Source organism: Pan troglodytes, chromosome 21, assembly GCF_028858775.2.
Source record: "Pan troglodytes isolate AG18354 chromosome 21, NHGRI_mPanTro3-v2.0_pri, whole genome shotgun sequence".
Taxonomy (NCBI): Eukaryota; Metazoa; Chordata; class Mammalia; order Primates; family Hominidae; genus Pan; species Pan troglodytes.
In genome coordinates this window covers 64,527,586-64,544,069 of record NC_072419.2, presented here as the reverse complement: position 1 = coordinate 64,544,069, position 16,484 = coordinate 64,527,586, and the positions used below count along the sequence as shown (strand labels likewise).

At 43.1% G+C, this 16,484-nt stretch overlaps 1 protein-coding gene across 11 annotated transcripts in view; it reads left to right on the top strand.

The window, feature by feature from the left end:
- LOC100612020 (serine/threonine-protein phosphatase 4 regulatory subunit 1) overlaps window positions 1–16,484 on the top strand; it is an 80,568-nt gene that overhangs the window by 57,426 nt on the left and 6,658 nt on the right. For 7 of the 11 annotated variants that reach the window (XR_010154135.1, XR_010154137.1, XM_063802679.1 and 4 more), the window contains 11 exons: window positions 263–370; window positions 1,174–1,239; window positions 3,814–3,972; window positions 4,581–4,765; window positions 5,835–6,304; window positions 8,389–8,582; window positions 11,481–11,576; window positions 12,245–12,430; window positions 12,688–12,849; window positions 13,779–13,879; window positions 15,801–15,921. Coding sequence is in view for 6 of the 11 variants with exons in the window: in XM_063802679.1 (XP_063658749.1) it covers window positions 263–370; window positions 1,174–1,239; window positions 3,814–3,972; window positions 4,581–4,765; window positions 5,835–6,304; window positions 8,389–8,582; window positions 11,481–11,576; window positions 12,245–12,430; window positions 12,688–12,849; window positions 13,779–13,879; window positions 15,801–15,921 (1,848 nt within the window). In the remaining 5 variants the exon portion in view is untranslated. The remainder of the gene's footprint in view (window positions 1–262; window positions 371–1,173; window positions 1,240–3,813; window positions 3,973–4,580; window positions 4,766–5,834; window positions 6,305–8,388; window positions 8,583–11,480; window positions 11,577–12,244; window positions 12,431–12,687; window positions 12,850–13,778; window positions 13,880–15,800; window positions 15,922–16,484) is intronic. The other 4 variants (XR_010154138.1, XR_010154139.1, XR_010154136.1 and 1 more) reach the window with 2 other exon arrangements.

Here is a 16,484-nt window from a genome sequence, read left to right as displayed (position 1 = left end):
GTATTGGGCACAAGGTGGGGACCTGGCAGATTGTAACTCTTGAGCTTCTGACAAACAGTTATCTGAGTCAAACTGGAGAAATGTTGGGCCTTCTGTTGATCTTATAACTTGACAAAACTCAAAAGAAGGTGTTTTTTATTTTTCCTTCTTAGGTATGTTGGGAATATTTTGAATATTGGCTTTTGGAATATATCTTTAGTGCTACATGTGACTTACATGCTTTGGCATTTTAAATGATTCGATTTTTAAAAAAAATTTATAGATAATCTGCAAAATGGCTTCAATGCTGAGTAAGAGTACTGTTGAACGCCTGCTACTCCCCCGATTCTGTGAACTGTGTGGTGACGGGAAGCTCTTTCAAGTTCGGAAGGTAGGAATGTAAGAATTCTAAAACTCTTAAAGTTAAAAAAAGTTCAAAATTGATTTCTCTAAAGTTTTTGGACTTCTTCAGTAGACATAGTCTGGGGGAAAAATGTGTCCAGTGTGAACTATGTAAGGAAAATATCTGAACAGCGTTGCCAGTTTTTACTGCAGTTAAGAAATGCGTAGAGACCTGGAGATAAGAGTCTGTGTGACTAGACCTGTTGCCCTCAGGCACAGGGTGAGAGTCAGGGGACCTTGCTGGTTTATGGTTAGATGCCCAGGCTTGCAAGGTCTTTGATTATCTGTGGTGATTTGATCCAGAACCTTCTTATCTTTGCTATACCTTCCAACCCCAAATTCCCTTTTAGTCACTTGTCACTTGGTTGTCAAATTCTTCCTTTTGAAGTTCGTTACCATCCTTCCCTAAACAGCCTCATCCTGCACCTTGCTGTGTAACTGGCCATCACCCCTCTGGTCTCTGTTCATGATACACAGGCAGGACAGCAGGTCTCCTTTACCATGCAGGGAATGTTAAGGGGCCTCTTTTGCCTTATCGCTAACATGCATTCTGTATCAAGATCAATTAGGAGCCAGAAAATCTTAGAATTTGGCACCTTATTGTAAATCTTCTGTTTTTGATGCAATGGCGGCATCTGGCGTTGTGCTGTATGGGCGATGGGCTTAGGAAAGGCTCGTGAGCTGCCTGACTAGAGGGGTAATTGCTCTCAAAGTTCCTGCTTGTTAGTTTTTACAATTTGTTAAGACAAAAAGAAAGATAAGAATAATGGATATGCCTTTTGCCTTTTTAAGGTTTGTGCTGCAAATTTTGGTGATATTTGTCATGCTGTTGGACAAGAAGCCACTGAGAAATTTTTGGTATGTGACATTTTGGCCAATTGTAATTGTTGATTTGCTTCTTAATGCACTTTCAAAATCACTTAAGTTTTGTATTTATGAATGGCAGCTCAATTTTGCATTTGTTAATTTCAAATTTCATAACTTCTGAAGCTAACATTTTCCTAAGCATTAGGTAGCTGGTCTGTGGAATGGGCTGGAAGCAACCCCCATCTTTTTTCCGGTGAGCTTGGCTGTCTCCTCCTTACAAGTCACTTTTCCCTGCCTTCTTCTCACTGTCCAAGTTGCTCTCTCTCTTCTCTCTCTGCTGCTCTTTCTAGAACACCACTCTACCACCTCACTCCTGGGCCTCAAAACCATTGGGATTTTTTTCTTGGTTTACAGGTTAAAATCTAGAGCCTTCTGGGCCTTCCAGGTCCCTTCGTAGATGCCTTTTCTGCCTCACCTCCAGTCCCCTTTCTCAGTTCTGAACACTACCCTGGCCTCGGTGGGTCTCACCTCTGGCCATATATCTGAAGCCTGGGGGGGGGCCCAGGCATCTGCATTTTTGATAAAGTCCCACATGATTCTGATGCATAGCAGAGTAGAGATCCACTTCCCTAAGCAGCCAGGTGACTTCAGCATCCTTGAGACTTCTTGCTCTTTCGTACCTCTGGGCCTGTGCTCACTAAGAGCATCTTCCCTGCCTGGTGGGACCCTCCTCACACTTCCAACCCAGGTTGAATTGCCTCTGTGAAGTTCTTTCCTTGTCTAGGCTGACCTACCTGCAGTGCCAGAGAGAATCAGCTTCTCCCTTCTCAGCTTCCTGGTAGCATTTGTTCAGAGGAGCTGAGGAGCTTCTTGAGGGCAGGGACCGTGTTGTGTTCATCCTTGTTTCCCCAGTGTCTACCCCGTCAGTCCCCGGCCCCTAGAGAACCTTGCTCCATAAGCATTTGTCAGTTTTATTTGACAGAATATACTCCTTGTATGGGTGAGATTTTGACCTCAAAAAGTTTAATCTTTAAATTGATTTTTAAATTTAAGTTCAGAAGCTCATTTTATTTTGTTTAAAGTATAAGCCACGTCAGCACAGTTCTAACCCAAGAATAATTTTTAATGGGCTGTTGCTTTGAATATATAGTGCATTTTTTTTTTTTTTTTTTTTTTTTGTGAGACAGAGTCTTGCTCTGTCACCCAGGCTAGAGTGCAGTGGTGTGATCTCGGCTCACTGCAACCTCTGCCTCCTGGATTCAAGCTAAGGCTGGATCCTGCCTTAGTCTCCTGAGTAGCTGGGATTACAGGCACGCACCACCGTGCCTGGCTAATTTTTGTATTTTTAGTAGAGACAGGGTTTCACCATGTTGGCCAGGCTGGTCTCAAACTCCTGACCTCGTGATCCACCCGCCTCGGCCTCCCAGAGTGCTGGGATTACAGGCGTGAGTCACCACGCCCATCTACAGTGAATGTTATCTTCTACTTAATATATCTGAATGAAGAATGGCAGTGAGTAACATGCTAATCATTTGTAGGTAGATATTGGCATGATTATATCATATTCCCATTTGCGAAGCATTTTAGGCTATTTTACATTAGGATATTAAAAACAAAGCCCTTTTAAAGGATACACGTTAAAAGGGGATGTAATCATGACCTTTATAGAGATATGAAATGAACATATTTCAAAGATTTTATTTAACTCATTTATTAGTGAGGAAAACCAGTAAGATATTACAGCCAGTTTAATGGAGAACTCAAAGTACTCATTTATAGTCAGAGCAAGGAATATCGAAGTGAACTTACAAATGAATTCAAAACTGGTCAATATCCAGGGTGATAATTGATTGCATTTCACTGGACACAATTTGCATTTCTGTTGGCAGGAATTATTTGCATTACTATCAGGTTTTAGCAACCTACCTTCTGTCACTTCAGAGTTGTAAAATAGCTAGGCAAAGACAGTGATACCTGGGTGGGTGAGTTAGTTGGGACATCTACTGTTTCAGAGGCTTTCACAATCTTCTCTACAATTTACCTAACAAATATCGGTCATTCTGCCCTTTTTGGGATTTTCTCTATTATCTGTTAAAGGTAACCAAGTCATTTACTAAAATTAGGAGGTAAAAGAAATGTTTATTTCTTCCACTTCTCATAATATCTGTTTGTTTCAAATGATTCCTTTTAGACCAGTATGTATTTTCCTTTTCCTTGTCATTAATTTCTGCATATGCCTTCACTGCTTCATTAAAATAGGTTCCAGCACTTTGGGAGGCCGAGGTGGGCTGGTCACTTGAGGCCAGGAGTTTGAGACCAGCCTGGCCAATGTGGAGAAACTCCATCTCTACTAAACGTACAAAAAAATTAGCCGGATGTGGTGGCACATGCCTGTAATCCCAGCTACTCGGGAGGCTAAGGCACAGGAATCGCTTGAACCTGGGAGGCGGAGGTTGCAGTGAGCCGAGATCGCGCCACTGCACTCCAGCCTGGGCAACAGAGTGAGACTCTGTCTCACAAAAATAAATAAATAAATAAATAAATAAATAAATAAATAAATAAAACAGGTTCTGCTCTTCCTCAGAGTCTCCAATTGGAGTAGCACTCTTTTGTTTGTTTTGGCAGATCCCAAAGTTCTTTGAGCTCTGCTCTGATGCTGTTTGGGGCATGCGGAAAGCCTGTGCAGAATGCTTCACGGCTGTGTCGCACAGCTCCTCCCCTGGGGTCCGCAGAACCCAGCTCTCCCCGCTCTTCATCAGACTTGTCAGCGACCCCTGCCGATGGGTGAGTGCCAGCAGCCCTGTCCAGACACCGGCCTCTCTCGACCAAGTGAACAGCTACGTCTGGCTTCCGGGCTGGGATTCACTTCTGGGCTTGTAACTTTGTATTTTGTCCCTTCAGTTACTGATTGCCATAATCACATTTAGACCTTGTGAGGTCTCAGGGAAACTAAAATCTCAAAAGCTTGGGGTGAATTAAGAAGGTGAGGTACACCGTACCATTTATAGTTAATGAATATCATGAAAATCATAATTGAGAAAGAAAAAACTATGTAACTGAACTGTTACCTTTTCTGTTGCTATCATAAACATGTCTGTAATGATTAATAAGGCCTGTTCAAATACTTGATATAAAATGTATTATTCATATAAAATTAATATTCTGGAAGAATGAAAACAGTATAATGGGGCTAAATTTTTCCTTACTTTCTGTTGAATAATAGTATTTGGAATTTAGGGAATGATTTAGAAAGCAATAAATCTCCATAGATGTAATGTGGTGGAGAGTAGCTTGTGTGGTGTCCACCTATCTGTTTCAGCCTGGGCTCAGTCCTGGCCACCGCCGCTGGCCGATGCTGCGTTCATTCACTGCACTGTTCTTTCTGGTTCCAGGTGCGCCAGGCTGCCTTCCAGTCCCTCGGCCCCTTCATTTCCACCTTTGCAAACCCCTCCAGGGCTGGCCTTTGTCTTCGAGAGGATGGCGCCCTGAGCATCTGGCCACTCACCCAGGATTTGGACTCTGGTTTTGCCTCTGGCTCACCTGCTCCCAGCAGTGGTGGTAACACTTCCCCTGCCAGGTATGCTCTGGCTAGGGTCACCACCAGGACCCTCGATGTACCTTAAGCACCCACCTAAAATTTCAGCAATTATCTTGTCTCGAGTTTTAGTAGTGACCTTCTGGGCAAGATGGAATATTAGAGCTTTAATTATGTAAAGAAGCAAAAAGTAATTGCAATAATGATTTTGAAACATGACTACTGGGTTATAAATAATGAAGCTACTATGTCTCCTAAATTTAGATAAAATATTCATTGAGATTAGTGATTAAATAACCTATAAAGAAAATTTTCTCTTACTTTTTGATGAATGAAGTTCTCTGGGTAATTTACTTAGGGAAAAATGTGAAGTCTCCCAAATGTACTTTTTTGGAGGTTGGGTTACATGTACATAAAGGCGACACTCCTGACCAACAGCGGTAGACCCTCCAGTGTTTGCTAGTATGGCGCTGGATCTTGGCTTTGTCATGTCTTTCCTCTGAGGCTGATGTGTATACACCAACCATCCTATTTGAGGTCGTTTGTAAATGTCTCTCCATTGTCGCTAGCGTGCAGGCATGTGAGAGTGGGTAACTGATGCCTCACAGAATACAAATCCTTCCGAGGTTGGCCCATCCTCCCTCCATCCCACTTCCATCAGAGTTCATTGAGCTCCTGCTGTATGGCAGGCCCGTGGGCAGTGTCTTCCTCAAGACCTCAAGGTGGTTAACAAATAGCCACCTCTTACCAGTTTCAGCGCCTTTTGTTTTCTAATGCCTGCCCCCTGGTGGAGGTACTCATGAGCAGGAAATGGATGAAATGTACCGAAGGTGCTCCAGCAGAAGTCCAGGCCGGCTCAGCCCTGGAGTATAGTGGAGAGAACGGCTGAACTTTCAAGTGGTGTTTTCATTGCCCATCATACTCCCGGCGGGGCAGTGGGGGTTGACAAACCTCTTATCCTCTCGTGAGATTTTAGTCAGCTGACACCAGGAGACACAAAGAGGGGCCAGTGGTCAGCTAGGAAGTAGAGGACTGGGTGAGGATGTGGTTCTCATGTTTTTCCCTGTGGCTTTCAGTCTGTTACACAGTATTAAAAGTTTGCTTCCCTCAGTTTAACTCGTTCAGCAAAGCCTGTGCGGAGGGAGCCAGAGGTACCTGTGGAAGGGACCTCAGCGAAAACCAGAGATTGCCCACACAGCAGTAGCTCCTCTGACGGCCCAGCGGAAAGCCCTGTGGAAAGCAGTGTGTCGGCTGGAGCTGAGTGGACCAGGCTTTCTCCAGAGACCAGCGCCTTCTCAAAGCTTTCTGACATCAACGACCTCCCCATCAGCAGCTACCCTGGATCCGATTCCTGGGCCTGCCCAGGGAACACTGAGGATGTGTTCAGTCATTTTCTTTATTGGCGAACTCCTCTCCCTGACATAAGCAAGGACTTAGAGCTGCTTCTGAGTGAGGCTGGGCCTCAGGAGGACGACTGCAGCAGACCTGGGGTTGTGCACAACAGCTGTGTGGCCCGGAGTGAGATTCAGAAAGTCCTTGATAGCTTGCAGGAGCATCTGATGAATGATCCAGATGTTCAAGGTAAATGTTGTTCATTGTCATTAAAGAGAAGATGGGATGTTTCTGTGTCGTGTGTTGCATTTCGCCACTTCCTTCTTCCCCAGGCATGTGTACTGACGCATGTGCCTGTGGACCTGTATTCATTTACACTGTATACACATTGAGAGGAGAGACTTGTTCAGTCTCAGTACAGCTCGAAAAGTCAGAAATACCTCTGTGCAGGTACCTATGCAATGATTTTGCTTTCTAATTTTGCAGATGGACGTGCACAGAGTCTGAAGTCAGTTCTGATAGGAAAGTGGATAGTTTGTGGGCATGTCTGTGTCAGGGGAAACTTTATTAGCTCCTTAGACACACGCTTACATCATCTCCCACACAGAATGCCCTTTCTAGTTACGAACAGCCAAGGATGGCCTCCTTTTGGAGCCTATTAACGCAGCCCTTAGCTAAACTTTAAGGTTCTTGTCTTTGTACAGGAAGGAAAAGCACAACTACTGCTTTGGGGTATTTTTCATTTTATGACTCGTGCTCCCACTGAGCATCTGATCAGGGATCTGGACCTTGCAATCCATATCCCATTATCGTGCTCTTCCTTCTCTGCACAGTGCTATATTTGTATTCTTCCTTGCATTGGAGAAATTGGAAAAAAACGTCACTTGCTGCTGTTGCTGGGCAGAGATTTGTGAAGCTTTCGGGAAGGGAACTATGAAAATTCAGTTAGCCCTGTGATTATTCTTTATCCCTAAATTTATGAAGGAAATTAAATCAATGTTTGCTGAAGGAATGGGCACACGTAACATATCACTCCTAATAGCTAGAGACAAAGGTCTGTTTTTGGAAAATACATTACTGAGCTGCCTTAATCCCCAGTGTAAGACCTGGACTGGGGGCTGGGCAGTGATGACTGTGGCCCCTGAGGCCCTTGTGATATGGTTAAGGGGATTGTACAGGCAGCCACCCTGTGGGGCATGGCGAGGGCTCAGAACGGAGGGGATGCGATGTGTAGAGGAAATGTCTGGGAGAGCTTACATAGCAGGTGACATTTGGCCTGGGCTTTAGAGATTGGCTGAGAACCCACCATTCAGAGAAGTCAGGGGATGAGTTTCAGAAGGTTCTTTCAGTTCCCTGAAATCATTATTTGTAAAATCTTGCATGTTTGTGCATACTTAATTTCTTTGTAAGACAAGGCCCATAGCTTTCTTCAGAGCTCAAAGGGATCTATGATCCCCGAAGATCTAGAAATAAGTGATGCATTTTATTTATGAACTGGCCATGGCAGGCAGGAGATGTCACTCAGGCCATTGGGAAGGGCCTGGTGTGTAGCACTGGAGCGGTGGGACCTGTCCTGGGCACAGCGCAGAGCCAGCTACAAGCTCTCAGTGTTTTGATGAATGTTGGAGTCCATGAAATTTAATTAATAGAAGCAGGATGCAGGAAGTAATGTGTGTGTGTGTGTGTGTGTGTGTGTGTGTGTGTGTGTCTTTTGGGAGGTTGGGGACACTAAAACATTCGTTTATTTTTACAGAAAGATATGTGAAATATGTTATCTTTACTGTTTAGATAATCTCAAACTGTCATACTCTGGACAGAAAGAATGGGCAGCCTTTGGGGCTTGGTGAGTGAGAGCATTACTCATCTGTGTGTAAATGGATGTATTCATGCGTGGGTGTGTGCGCACATGTATGTATGTGTATGTGAGCAAGTAGCCATCCTGCTTTATAAATGGGGGAGCAGGATACCCTTCACTGAGTTGTTGGACCTCCCTGTCATCCTTGTTCAGTGATACCATGCTGTCTTTCTGTGAAACATGGTGGAGTCACTTGGGTTTTTCCGAATTGAGACTTTTCAAGTTCAGGTTTGATGTTCTGTGCGTGGCTGGCATTTAGTTGAAGTAGTTAATTGTTAGTGGCCGGAAATATCACCACCTTGCCAAGAGCTTGTCTTGAGACTCCAGAGCATTGTCACTTCAGAACAGATACGTGTCAGTGTAGTACACCCACACCATGTAGCTTAGTGCAGACTATGTTGTTTTGAAGACTTCTCTGAAGTAAACCCCCACAAACCAAATAAAGTTGTTAAATTTCTTGAAACTTCTCTTCCTCCAGCTCAAGTTCAGGTATTATCCGCTGCACTGAGAGCTGCACAGCTCGACTGCGTGAATGAGGCTGAGAGCAAGCCAACAGCAGGCCTAAAGGAAGTGTCCATTTCACATCCCAGCTCTGCCTCTGACAATCAGATCGCTCTGGCAGCCTCATCATCTCAGAATGAGCTCTTTGTGGCCAGGATATTACAAAGCCCAGTAAGTATTTGCCGTATCCCTCAGCCACCGAGGATGTGACAGAAATCACAAAGCAGCATTTTCTCTTATAAATACATCCCAGCAGGGATGATAAATGGCAAATTTCATTTTATTCTTAAGGTCATGTTTTGGATAACTAGACAACCAATCAGTCAGGTGATTGATAGTGCCGACACGCTCCCACGAAGACGGGTGGGCACCAGAAAGTACCTTCCCTCTTCTCCAGAGATGACAAGAACTTCTTCTTTGGGGAGATTAACCATGTAAATGCTCTGTGTCACTGCTAACAGACATCGACATCTTTTAATAATAGTGGAGGGTGAATTCAGGCAGTTCCTGGAATTTCAAGTGGACGAGGCCTCCCAGAGCAGCCGTCACACCAGCCGCCCATTTGGTAGGCGCTCTGGCATACGTGGATGCTCCAGTGCTGGTCCTGGCATGCTGTTTCTCTTTCTTTTGAAAAAGCACCAGTGACCTCCTTCCTCCTGTGGGTGGAACCAGCCCCTTGTGAGACCACGGCCCCAAAGCTGGAGTGAAGAGGGGCCCATGATTTATTTCTTCAGGTTTCTCCAGAAGCTTGGGTCAACCCCTTGTAGCTGGAGGTTCTTGAGCTGTCCTAGTTTCTACTAAGCTTCCACTTGGACCACTTTAAGTTGGGGTCTTCCACAGGTAGGGGGGCAGAATGGAGGATTAAAATGAGGGAGGAGTCTGTGGTCATACAGTCATTGGGATAGCACCGTGTCATTATCATGTGCCATGATGGATAATCTCTTCAATCTCATGGTCTCCAGGGCCTAAATGCCAATTGTTTCTCTATTCATGCAGTTTAGAACTTGATTTCAGTGATTAACTTAACACCTCCCTTACCCCTTAGGCCTGCTCTAATAAAGCAAAATAAAACATTTTAAAACTCAAACATAAAATGTGTAGGAGTTGGTTATCTGTGATTAATAAGAAATGGGGTGATATCCTCTTCTGCTGGTTTGTTGCTAAAAAAATTAGCAAGAAAGCTCATTATTGTCAACCTTGTTACCTAGAGTGCAAAAGTTGCAAGTGTTAAGTAGAAGGGTGTGACCACATTTACCTTGGTGGGGATGTGATAGTATTTGGACTTCTTTATCATAGAGGTGAAAAAAAAAAAAGAACAGATTCCTCCAGGCTGGAGCTTTTGAGTTGCAGCTTTAAAAGGGTTTGTGTAATGGGGCCTTTGTTTTATGGTGTGGGAGGGCAGAGCCCTTGAATTTGCGGCTTGACTCCAAGATCCTAGTGGGATTAATTAGGATGCTTCCTGTCGCAAAAGAAGGGAAAGGAAATAAAAAACTCCAAGAACCATGAGGAAAATGTTCTCTTGCACAAGACAAGAGGAAGAAGTGCTGTGGTTGGGCAGCTTCTGGGCTGCTAGACTCCATACCTTTGGTGCTGATCTGTCCACCCTTCCCCTCTGCTGTGGTGGCTTTTGTGAGCATGAAATGCCCAGTGGAAGGCGGGGCCTGTGTCTTCCCACTTGTCTCTTTTGAAGAACAAGGACACCCCAGGCGGGAAACCACCTCCCTGCCCTCTCCTTCTGCCTCCCTCTTCCTGGCCACAGTCACGGTGTGCATTCATGGGTTGAGCATGGTGAACTGGGCAGAAACATGGGAGCCCCCTGAGTCGGGATCCTGCTAGAAAGAAGGCTGCTGGATGCTGAGTGGTGGGTGCACAGGTAGCCAGCCAGCATGGTGTCCCACTGGGGTTTGGGGAACTCACAATACCTTCTGGAGGTGCCATGACTTGTGGTGATTTGCTTAAGCCTTGATTTGGCTCCTGGATTAAGTGCTGCACATATGCTTGCACTGAAGACTTTGGAATAAAATTAATTTCTAAAGGGATAATAGTGATTCTAATGACACATCTTGTTACTATATGTGAATTTATTAACTTGGAGAAATTGAGGTCTTAGGTTTTTATACCAAAATATTTCTGTTTTATCATGTCCTCTGTTAAAATAAATAGTATATATCAGTGAAAACCTTGGGAATTGAAAGTTCTGGTGGCGTGCCACAGAGCAAACGAAGCATCTATTGGTGTGTTAATCGACTTTCCTGGATCATATATTGAGCTGATTTGTCAGAATCCATTAAGCTGGTAGACAGTATGACATTTCAAGTGCAAGTTGGAAATCCATGTTATGGTTGAAGGAGAAGGTCAGGTCCATCTCAGTTAATGTTAATCAATGATCAGAGACCAAAATGTCACCATTGAATGTTCTTGTTCATTTTAATTGTTTACCTAATGTAAAGGTTTATCAGCGAACATCAGGAGTGTTTGTACCTGTGAAAATCTAGGACAATTTTCTGATTAAATACTCCTGTATCAGCCACATCTTTTCTCTCAGATTCATTGGGTTCTCCAGCCCCCATCCTCTTTCAGGGACCCACCATTGCTGCAATCCCTGATTACCAAGAAATGCTGGAGGTGCTGGCTCTACCACTTCTTGCACACCTCACCTTTCTGGAGTAGTCTGTGCCTTAAACATGTGAATATTACTTAAAGGTGTTGGTTAGCCATACCAGGGAGTCCCTAGGGCATAAGGAATAGTGGATGCAAACTCACAGGGTTGCTCCTCAGTGCTTTCACTTTAGCCTTTGTATTTCTGTAAGGACCTCCAGCAGTCTTGAAATTAAAATGTATGAAATCAATTTTCCTTAGCACTTAAAAGAACTGGTTTATACAGTATCATATGTAACTGTGCAAATGTAATTTTTAACATCTGGAAAGATACCATTGACTTCAAGGAAAGCTTTTGCCTTGGCTTACAGAAGTAATTTCTGGCATTGAAAAAGGACTCTTTGAAGGGGAAGTGACAGGACAGCTGCTTCCTTTGGAGCAAATTGGTAACATGTCCAATCAACTCTGTAGGATCCAGGTGGACCCAGAAATGGAACCAGTGACCATCTGGAGACTGACCAGAGGCAGGATCCCACCCCACTTGAAGAGAATAAATCTAAATTACAGGTTCGTTTCTTTCGGGGGCAGGGGGGCGGGGAGGCAACTCAAAACTGTATATTTTCTTAAAGTTAACTTTAAGAATTGGAACCAAATATTTTTTCTTCTATCAATATTGATTACTATTTTAATTCATATTTCATGTTGCTAATTGTAAAAAATTAATTGTAAGGTAGTGTTTAAGCTTCTGAACAATCTATAATAGTGTTTTCAATAAAGCAAACTAATATGAGAAAAAAATAAGACATCTAACACTGATTTGATTGAGTTCTATCTCAGTCAAGCACGGTCAAACATAGACATGATTATCAGAGTATAAGGTCTCAGGTGCTAGGTTCTTGGGGCAGTTGTAAGAAAAGAGAAGCCAGTCTCCATTCTCAAGAGCTGGATGTACCAGCCTAAGCAGACATTGCTGTCTAGACTGTCCTCTATGATATCAAATATTGTGCCAATCTTAAAAAGGTGAGTTCTGCGTGTTGCTTTCACTTCAAGCAAAATTGAAAACCCACTCTCTGGAGAAAACAGAGTTGGCAATCCGAAGCCCTTTGGCTTTAGGAAGGCCTCATGTTCCTCTCACATTTCTGCTTTATTGTTTTCACCTCTAAACTCCAAACTCCTTGTTTTTCATGAGTATTTTCCTGCATTCACGATGGCCTCCTTTCTCTCTCATTTCCCAGGATGTAATACCTCAGCCGCTGCTAGATCAGTATGTGTCCATGACTGACCCAGCTCGAGCCCAGACTGTCGATACTGACATAGCCAAACACTGTGCCTACAGCCTCCCAGGGGTGGCACTGACCCTGGGCAGGCAAAATTGGCACTGCCTGAAAGATACATATGAAACACTGGCTTCTGATGTACAGGTAAAAGCCTTTCCAGAGGCACGTGCAGAAAGAGGGTGGGTCATTCATTAGGGAGAAAAGGGAAGCTGCAGCAAGGCTTATTGGCCTGAATTTTATGTGGATGCAAATTGGCATGTTTACTGGTCTCTGATGAAATAAAGCTTTAAGTGGCCAACACCTGGCAGTATTCATTTTGCTCCAAAAATGCCATGTAAGATACGGAAGAGGTTGAATTGCACTTGCTTGTCGTGATTCGTGTGTCTGCTATGCACCCCTAGTGGAAGGTACGGCGAACCCTAGCCTTCTCCATTCACGAGCTGGCTGTGATTCTTGGGGATCAGTTAACAGCAGCTGACCTGGTGCCTATCTTCAATGGATTTTTAAAGGATCTGGATGAAGTGCGAATAGGAGTTCTTAAACACCTGTATGATTTTCTAAAGGTAGGAAGAAGGGTTAAAAGCAAAAAACAAGCCTCCTCTCTCCGAATCAAATTTGTGAAGCCCTGGATGTCTATGGTGTCAGTGAAAAAAACAATGCAGTTGTTTAGCTTTCTTTAGCTGAAATGTACCATCCATAATCTTAAAGTGGATGTTCTTTCAGTGATGGGTAAATATTTTAAACTTTTTTCTCCTAATTTTCCTGTCCATTAGAGTTTTAATTCTGTGGAAGATGGTAGACACAAAGCCTAGCACACTCTTTGCAAAAGAAGAAACCAAGGCCCCCAGGTAGTGACCTGACTTGCCCAGAAGTCACCCAGGGGAAGAGCCTGGGCTGAAGTCCAACCTCTGTTCTGCATGAAGCACTTTTTCTGCAAGTCGCTGCTGCTTCCCTTCTGGCTTCCCCCCCACCCCCCCAAATGAATGATGAATATAAAAATAAGAGTTTAAAAATGACCTAGAGAAATTAATTACTCTCATCCACATGACCAAGAGCTGCCCTTCACGGACTCTGGTGTGTGTTGCTCCAGCTGAGTCTCTCCTCTCCTGGTGCCGAGCAGCCTCGCTCCCTGGGAAGCGGCACTGGCACGCTGTCTTCCAAACACACACAGACTGGGTTTTTGTTTGTTTGTTTTTTTGTTTTTAGATAGGAAATTACTAAAGCAGGAAGACCTCAGGGGCATTCAGAAATACATAATAAGCACATGTCCTAGCCAGGGGAAAAGGTTGGAGGTGTTCAGGGATGCATTTGATGTCAGTGTACAGCAGTGTTCATTGGCAGCCACGCTGCGTGATAGATGACGAGGTGTAGGGGAAATGCAAAAGTTCTTGCCAGTGACAAATGTATAATTGGAAGTGGAATAAAAGGGGGCATTTGGGGTCATTTTGAAGGATTATACATGTTTGTTTATATATACATTTTTAAAAAATAGTTGCTTCATGAAGACAAGAGGAGAGACTATCTTTATCAGCTTCAAGAATTTGTAGTGACTGATAACAGCAGGAATTGGAGGTTTCGATATGAACTAGCAGAGTAAGTAAAAACATATTTGGGGATATGAGAAAGCAAACTAGATGGAATAAATCTTAATTTTCTTACCATATAATTGATTTCTAAAGCAGCAGCAATAGTGTTCTTTTAGATAAAGAGATTATGTTTTTATTAAGGTATAAACAGAATTCCAAAAACCCTGAGTTACAAATACCACAGTCTCCGGGGAGACATTCATTTTCAGATGAAGACAGGGCTTGAGTCACTTTCGAATTAGAGTGTTCTGCTGTTCTAGAAGGCAATTTATTTGAACCAAATAAAAGATGAATCACCCACTCTTCAGTGTTTTTCTATTAATCGGAGCAGTTTTTACCAGAGCTTTCCTGAACATTCTGAGTGTGGTCCTCTCCGTAGGGTACAGCATGCTTAATGCCCTTTAGCTACTGTGGGAGACAGGAAGGGGTCTAACCCAGATGAGATGATTATGAAACAAAAAGGTTCCCCAAGGTGGCTCCTATCTGCACATCATTTTGTGCCTGAAGGAGTTATTTAATTCTGTCTTGAGCTGGCAAAAGGAATGTTCCAGGCTTTAGTGATGATGAAAGGGTGGAAGCATCAGTTTAAATAACTCCCCTTCCTAAGGTATATAATGTGCCTTTCACGGTGTGGAGGGAATTTGTTTGTGGCAGTTGTTGTTTGGGTTTTAGTTTTTACCTTGTTTTCATTTCGGTGTCTTTAGTTTTCATTTTTCTCATCCACAACTAGAAATCTCTCAAATAGTTGTCTTCCCTGAATAAATTCATCAGGCTTTTGCAGCTATTCAGGATATGATTTGGCTGATGCCAGGGGCAAACCGAAAGCCTTTCTCTTTGCTGTGGTCTTTAATCATTCTGCTTAATTTGAGAGATTGAGGTTTCAGTCACTTTACCATGTTGCCAGCATCCTGTTCTGAGTCGAGAAAAACAGGCCCACGTTTTCCATGAAAGCAGTGCGACCTCTAGCGGCGGCGCACGGGAAGTAGGAGCGCTCGGTGCCCGGCGGGGCTTCCCCGGGTGGTTGCGCGGCCCCAGTGCCCGACCACGTTATCTAGCCCCCTACGCGCCCTATCTCCCATCTCCCGGCTTATTGAAGCCACAGCGACTGATATGAATTCTGTGCTCCGGTGCCCATGATATTGGTATCATGTTTTTGAAAACGGTGCTTTTTGATATGAAAGTATTCACCAGCACTCCGGGCTTCTGGTTCTAACTTCCTCCCCATCTCTTTTTCATTTCCTTTCGTTGCCTGGGTGAAAGCAATGTCATTTATTTTCATGCCCTTCTCCCCATCCCCATTTAGAAAGTAGTGAAAGCTTTGGTAGTGGGTTTTCGCAGCCAGCCGTCTCCTGCATGCTTTTGTCTTTCGGAGTAAGGAGCACGCGCTCCCAGTTCTCTCCAAGCGGACCTCGCTGCAGTGAAACCACCTCGTGCTGCCAAGAGCCGCGAGCAGGAGCATCCGGTTCGGTTTGCAGTCGGAGAAACGCCGGGGCGGTCGTGCAATCTCAGAGTGTTCGCTTGATCTGTTGACCTTTGTGAACTTCAACATTCTGGCTATTTTTATGTTATCTGATTTTTAAAGTTTTATGTGCTTTTCAACTGATAACCTAAAATTGAAATATTAAATCTGTATTCATAAATTTCTCAGCCTCTATTTTACAGAGTTTATTTCCTTTTTGTTTGATTTGTATGTGTGTGAGATGAAGAATTAAAATTTTGTTCACATTTTTTTTTGCATGGTCATTTTGCTCAGCTTTCTGCTGTTGGCATTTTACTGAAGACCGAAATCTTGCTGGGTCTTTTGCTGTTCATTTCCCAGCCTGGCTATTTTTATCTGTAAGATGAAATAACAGTAAAAAGAAATCAATAATTTTTCTTTTTTGCCCAAAAATAATGATTTTTTGTTGTTGTTTTCCTTTTAATTTCAGACAGCTGATACTGATTCTGGAACTCTATAGTCCCAATGATGTTTATGATTACCTAATGCACATTGCCTTAAAGTTGTGTGCAGATCAAGTTTCTGAAGTTCGGTGGATCTCCTTCAAACTAGTAAGGAATCAGGGCATTTGCTCTGTGATTTTTACAAATAGGAATGTTGATGTATCTTCCATTTTAACTCTTTTAATTTTTCTGGGCTTACTTTGTCAGCTAACCTATGAAACTAGCTTTTAAAATTTGAAATTAGGAACTATATTATAGTTTTATCAATTTGTAGGATAGCTTTTTTTGTTATATGTTTCAGTGACGGCAATTGTGGAGTAATCCTTTTATATATGAAACCCTTTAAGCCATAGGTTAGTGTTTTTAAAATACAGGTTGATTTACAGCTTGGTTTTGTAGAAAAATATTTAGTGAGCAAAGACTCTGCTGTAGAAAAGCTGATCCTATTTTTTTATGTGGGCTTTACACCAGCTGAATAATGATGAAAAAAAATCACATTTGACAATATTGATTTTAAGATACTCTGATGGTATTAAAATTTTATAAAAATGACATGTTCTGAAAGGTAATGATTTAGTTATTAAGCAAGGGGACATGCTCTAAAATTTGAAACCTTAAGATTAAGAATGTATTTTTCTAATGTCAGTCTCCTTTGAAGTTTCATTTTTATG